The sequence below is a fragment of the Beta vulgaris genome, chromosome 6 (assembly GCF_026745355.1).
Source record: "Beta vulgaris subsp. vulgaris cultivar EL10 chromosome 6, EL10.2, whole genome shotgun sequence".
NCBI classification, from domain to species: domain Eukaryota; kingdom Viridiplantae; phylum Streptophyta; class Magnoliopsida; order Caryophyllales; family Amaranthaceae; genus Beta; species Beta vulgaris.
In genome coordinates this window covers 31,691,175-31,697,974 of record NC_079207.1, presented here as the reverse complement: position 1 = coordinate 31,697,974, position 6,800 = coordinate 31,691,175, and the positions used below count along the sequence as shown (strand labels likewise).

Sequence of the window (6,800 nt, the reverse complement as noted above, 5' to 3'; positions counted from 1 at the left end):
AACTGGTGATCTATTTACGGCTCGATTTGCCGACTGTCATTTTAATGAGTGTATTCCCATCCTTAGGGGAGAGAAAGTGGACCCACAAAATATAAAATCGGAAATTACATGGAACGCATCGCAAATGTCGTTTCTGGACCCGAGAACAAATTCATGTGAACAAGAAGTCAAGAAAATTGTTCATCTGCAAAGTATTGCAAACCAATTGCCAGATGCATTCACAACTAAGAAAGTGACAAAGTCACATGTACCTGCTGCGAATGCTCCGGAACGGATTGAAATTCCTAATGACAATAAGGCCATTGAAAATGAGTCAATAGCACGTCGAAAACGTGGCAGACCACCCGGTTCTAAAGATTTAAAACCGAGAAAAATGAAAAGGCAAGGGAGACAACGAACGAAATTAATATAAATCTCCAACAGAGCATGATGAAAACAAAAAAATAAGGAAAACGTGTTCCAGAAGAAAAGGAACATGAAAGCATAGACAACAATGAAACTTCAATTAATTATGTTTCTACAAAGAGACAATGGAATCGAAAAGATGTTGTCTTGAATGAAATTTTTGCTTACTCGATAGCGGTTGAAATGACATACGATGAAAATGATTAGACCAAATACAGTTGATGAATGTCGCCGTAAAAGATTGGCCAAAATGGAAAGAGGCAATTCAAGCAGAATTAGAATCACTTGAAAAACGTGAAGTATTCGGTCAAATAACCCAAATACCAAAAGGTGTAAAACCAGTTGGGTACAAATGGGTATTCGTGAGAAAACGAAATGAGAAAAATGAGGTTACTAGATATAAGGCAAGATTAGTAGCCCAAGGCTTGTCGCAAATGCAGGGATTGATTATGATGAGACATATTCTCCAGTAGTCGATGCAACTACACTAAGATTTCTGGTAAGTTTATCAGTTTCGAAAGGATTCAAATGAGATTGATGTGTGTGTGACGATATTTGTATGGCTCACTTGAGACAGATATCTATATGAAAGTTCCTGATGGCTAAAACTACCAGAAAATCACATGCCTAAAGAGATGTTTTCAATAAAATTGAAAAAATCACTCTATGGGTTAAAACAGTCTGGAAGAATGTGGTATAATCATCTTAGTGAATTCTAAGAAATGGGATTTTTGTCCATTAATCAAACTATATAGAAAAAATTCCGAAACATTTTTTCATGGACAAAGCCCGCCTAATAAGTTCTCCAATGGTAGTGCGTTCCCTGAATTAGAAAGATGATCCATTCAGACCACGAAAAGAAAACGAAGAAATTCTTGGCCCTGAAGTACCATATCTAAATGCAATTGGTGCCTTAATGTACTTGGCTAACAATACTCAACCTGACATGCTTTTTCAGTAAACTTGTTAGCTAGATACAACAATGCACCAACAAAGAGACATTGGAATGGAGTTAAACACTTATTACGCTATCTTCGAGGAACACAAGATCTTGGACTATTTTATCTGTAATAGTCCATACTTTTCAGCAGCATTAATTAAGCTAAGGGTTAATTACATTTTATTAAGTCTAATTAATTATATGATAATGTTAGTATGCAAATATCTTGAGAATTATGAATTACTTATAAAATTAATTTTACCTAAGTACAAATATGAAATTAGTTTTATTCTATTGAAACAAGCTGAGTTTAGTAATTTAAAACAAAATAAAGAAAAACAAATCTATCATTTATCTCTTCCTTTACTCGTGTCAGTTGTTGTCAAAGACAACACAACCATATATCATCATCTTCTCTGATGGTGTCAAAAAGGAGAAAAGTTCCAATGTTTCAGTTTTTGAACTTCATCTAAACTCCTTAAATGGAGACTAATTCTCTGACGAGTTCTAGAAAGATAAAAACCCTAAATTATTCGGTTTCCATTCTCGCATGTCCTTTCTCTTGTTTACTCGGGATTTCTGTTGCTGTGGGCAATTCTCAGTCGGTGGTCTTTCGCCGGCGTTCTGTCGTTGCTCCGGTGTTGCCGACGCATTGTTACTGCCACTGCTAGTCTTCGTTCCTCTTCTCTCTTTTGTGGGTCTCGTTTTACTGTTGTTGCTGCTGCTCCTCTGTTGTTTTGTCTCCTCTGCTTCTGTGTTGCTAATGTCGGTGTTCGGTGGGTGTTCAGTGGGTGTTCTGGTGTTGTCGCTGCCGTTGCGCGTCAGTGGCGTTGTTATTGTTGTTGTTGGTCTTTAATGGGTTTTTGAAATCCTTTGGCAAGGTATAAATTTTGGGATTTTGTTTTTACCGTGATTTTTTCAATTTTATTGAAAACATCTCTTTAGGCATGTGATTTTCTGGTAGTTTTAATCCATCAGGAACTTTCATATAGATATCTGAAACAGTGGAATGGAAAATTCCACTGTTCACATGTGAAGTCCACATTTCCTGGATGCATTTAATGCATGTCAGGTAACTTTTCTTGTGTCGCGCATTGTCGTTGAATTTTACAATTCTGCACATTAGAAAATTTTTGCTTATAAATACCATTGATGTAAGAAATCGATTTTACATCAATACGAATACAATACACTCTCTGATATATAACTTCTCTCTTTCCATATTTCTCACAAGAGATTGATTATTAAAAAATTTATCAAAGGTGAAAAATGAAAATTGTTTCCTTAAATATAAAGTAAGTTTTTTAACATGATATACTTTAAGATCCTTACAATTTTAAAACCCTGTGTTATGAGCTCCTTGCATGTTCTCATCTATTCCGTCTCTTTGGCTAAAACAAAGTCTAAACCTGCCCTGTCTACATATTTGCCACATGCCCGCCTCTAAAGTTGGCCAAGAAAAAACAAATACTTCTCCATTTTGCCAAAAACAACATTAATAACACATTTTCACCTGCAAAATCTGCATTAACTTCAACGGATTTTTCTTCCACCAACCAAGCAACATGAAATCATCTCTCTCCTTAACCCTCCTACAATCTCCTTCACCATTTTTTAATCACACTTCTAAACTCTCTCAATATCATTCATTTCCTGTCATCAAATGTCATCAGCAATCATCGGCTCAGAAATCAAGCCTCACTAATCTAAAGGCTATAATGGCTAAGACAAGGAGAAAGAAAGGACTTGAAGATTTAAGTGATGAACTTTATGAGATTGCGTCTCTAAATCTTGATCATGCTCCTGCACGCAGACGAGTCCGATCTGCTTTCATTCAGTTTCATCGGCAACTTGATCATGTTTTGTTTAAGGTTATTATTTTTCTGTTAATTAGATTTTGTTACTAAATATAGTTAAATGTTCTATAAGATTACTAATTTAGTACTATTATCATTGACTCTGTTTATTTATTTAGCTTTTACAAAAAAAGAAGCTTTGAAATTTCTTTGACGTTTGACTAGATGTTGACTTGGGTTTTGTTTATATAGCTTGCTCCTCCTGGGATCAGAACAGAGGAGGTAATGGTTCTAATCTTTGTAGTTTAATATATGATATTTATTCTTTCTGATAAATTTTGTCTTCGAGATTTTTTTTTTCAGCAAAAACCCATATTTTAGATTTACTGGGTGGTAAATCATGTTAACAAAAAGTTCCATTTCAAAAAAAAAAAAAGAAGCAGCTTTTATTAGTTGGGACTTGGGAAGTAGTAAAAATATCAATGTTTATGCAGTTGGAAAATGTTTATACAAATGGCAAACATTCGGATAACTTACATATAAATTGGGACATAACTTTGATTTTGTTTCAGATAGTAAAATTGGAAGAAATTTGTTTAACTTCTAGTACAAAAAAAAAAAAAAAGAAATGAAAAGATGCAGCGAGTTGTGTTGGATCATATGGACTAAATTGATGATGTGAATGCTTCTAAATTGAATTTGTAGTGGTACGAGTTGAACTCAAAAGGGCAGGAGATTTTTTGTAAGAGCTGGTTGCCAAAAGAAGGAGATCAAATTAAAGGTGTTGTATGCTTTTGTCATGGATATGGTGATACCTGCACTTTTCTATTTGAAGGTATTATGGGTTTTGAACAATGAATCATATATGAAATTATGTTGCGCGTTAGCCTTATAATTGTTTTATATTCATTGAGAAAAACTTTGTGTTTTTAGGTATTGCAAGAAGAATTGCAGGATCTGGGTATGGAGTATATGCTGTGGACCATCCTGGTTTCGGTCTGTCTGATGGATTGCATGGATACATTTCAAATTTTGATGATTTAGTTGATAATGTGATTGAACAATATGCAAAAATTAAAGGTGCGTTGTACTGTATTAGAATTACATTAGCAATTTCATAGACACTGTTCTTTCTTTCTTGCCTACAGTTTATTTGAAAATTTTGGCTGATTGTGCTTCAGTTATAATATGACAGGAAGGCCGGAGTTGCAAGGCCTGCCTCGTTTCATTTTTGGTCAGTCTATGGGTGGTGCAGTTGCATTGAAAACTCATCTTAAAGAACCTGATCAATGGGACGGCATGATTCTTGTTGCTCCTATGTGTAAAGTACGTTAACCAAACTTGAAGCTGTTTGGATCGTGCACTTGAAGCTGCAAACTGTATATATATTGAGCAGCACGCATTTCCTATATCTTAATTGATTGTATTTTGTCGGTATAAACTCTTAACATTGAGTTTCACTTTGCTTCTTTGAACATTGCATGAATTGGAAAGTCCTTGAAATAAAGTAAAAAGTCTAAGTACCATAATCAATAGATATGTGATAAGTCCAATGTTATGTTATACGTGAGTCCAGCGTTTAGGCTGTCGCTGGTTATTGATTGTACTAGAGTCAGAGTCAAGGTGATTTTCTAAGGCAGTGTGAATGTTGCAGCTTACTTGAATTTATTTGGCTCACATTCCATATCAATATTATCATACACTAATAGGAATATTGCTCTCCTTTAGATTATTGGCCTTAGATTGGTGAAATTTGATTAGTTTCATTCCGCCAATTTATATTGATGGGCCAAAAGTTAAATTCGCATTCTTAATGCCTTGTCCCAAAAGATTGGTAAAGTTTTTTGAATTTGCTTGTTGCAAAGTATTGTCAATGTTTGAAGTGAAGCTACACATGTTTCCTAATAATGTATTATGCATTGAGACAGAGGGAGTAGCAAGCTACACATTACTATTCGTGAAAGTCATCTTCTGAAATTACTGTCATGACGTTTGTATGGTTACAGCTATACACTAAATTTTACTTTATTGGTTAGAGATTTTTCTGACCCTTTGTGTGATTTGAAGGTTGCAGAGGAAGTTATGCCCCCTGCTGCTGTATTAAAAGTTGCAAATGTCCTCTCGAATGTTATTCCAGAAGTCAAGTTTTTTCCAACCAAAGACCTAGCAGAGCTTGCATTTAGAAACTACAAGTACAGGGAAATGGTTCGTCTTTGATCTCTCCTTAGAAATTCATATTTTCTTTAACACTTGGCCTTGGTAGGTCGAATACCACTAGTTTGTATTTGGGATTTCATGAACTCCGTTGAGATTATGATTCAACTCCTTTTCTACATTAGATGAACTTTCTCATATTACCCTTGATCAGTTATTCTTTTCAATTATGTGTCCCTCAGGCTTATTACAACATGATCTGTTACTCTGATCGTGTGCGACTAAAGACTGCAATGGAGATTCTGAAGGTCACAAGTGAAATTGAGTCAAATGTCAACAAGGTTGGACATTGCATAACCTTTGATCAGATCTTCTTCAACATCAATTGTATAAAACGTCTAATACTTCTTTTTAAATGTAACAAATGCACTTTTTCACTATTCACACTTTTCACTTTGACTAAGATTTGTAATTTATACATAATGAAAAACATAGTCAAGTGGAATCTCTTTATACATAATGAAAAACATAGTCAAGTGGAATCTCGTGACATACTTTCATAAAATGTAATTCCTATAATTTTTTTTTATGTGTAATTATAGATATTTGTGGTTAAAATAATATATCGAGATATGTAAAAGTGCATTTAACATTGATCTGTTGGTTATTATATGGAATTGCAGGTGTGCTCTCCCTTGTTGGTTATTCATGGAGCAGCAGATATGGTGACAGATCCAAATGTGAGTAAATTTCTTTACGAGAAAGCATGTAGCAAGGATAAGACCATAAAACTCTATCAAGGAGGCTATCATTCGATTCTTGAAGGTGAACCTGACGATGCAATTTTCACCGTCTTTGATGATATTATCGAATGGCTTGACACAAGATGCTCATCTTGATTGATTTTGTTTTTATATACATACTATTATAATTATTATTATAATTGTTTGCTGAAATACTTCCTGTCATTTAGGTTAAAAATCTACTCTAGCTCTTTGTTCAATTTCATATTCGCAATTGTATGATACTGTAATGTGCATTATTGTTCTAAGGGAATGAGTGGATGTACTACAACTTCGTACAGCATGCACTGAGAAACTGTAAAATAGAAGATGATTTGTTTTTGGTTGTCCTCATCATGCGAGTTATTGTATTAAAATTTTGGACAGAAGATTTTGTACTAGGTAGTCTTTACAGATAAAATCTTTTTATTTCATACATTTTCGTTAAATATGTACTTAGCCCAATAGGGTAACTAGGGAATTCGGGTTGTCTGCGTAGTTTACTTTCCTAATAAAGAATGTCGTTATATGCTCACAGCTCAAGAAGCAACTAGAGAAGTGGAGATCTGAAAAACAGGCAAAAATAAGCTTAATCACTAATCAATATAGGTGTATTGATATACAACAATCAAAGGATATGCGACGAGATACCTTGGTGGACTGTAGTATAAGTGTGTGCACATGTGGGTGCTCACACAAGGCCCAATCCAATGAAAGAGAGAG

General features: G+C 34.5%; 1 protein-coding gene across 2 annotated transcripts; it reads left to right on the top strand.

The window, feature by feature from the left end:
- The first annotated feature begins 2,729 nt into the window (after positions 1-2,729).
- Positions 2,730-6,513, top strand: LOC104896551 (caffeoylshikimate esterase). 2 transcript variants are annotated; one of them, XM_010683309.4, is made up of 8 exons: positions 2,730-3,204; positions 3,394-3,423; positions 3,847-3,976; positions 4,075-4,221; positions 4,337-4,467; positions 5,209-5,346; positions 5,538-5,636; positions 5,979-6,513. In XM_010683309.4, exons 1-8 carry the CDS (start codon positions 2,911-2,913, stop codon positions 6,192-6,194), a joined length of 1,185 nt encoding a protein of 394 aa, XP_010681611.2. In that variant the 5' UTR covers positions 2,730-2,910; the 3' UTR covers positions 6,195-6,513. The 2 variants fall into 2 exon arrangements, with proteins under 2 accessions (XP_010681611.2, XP_010681610.2); XM_010683308.4 differs by having other exon boundaries at positions 2,733-3,216.
- Positions 6,514-6,800: the final 287 nt, after the last annotated feature.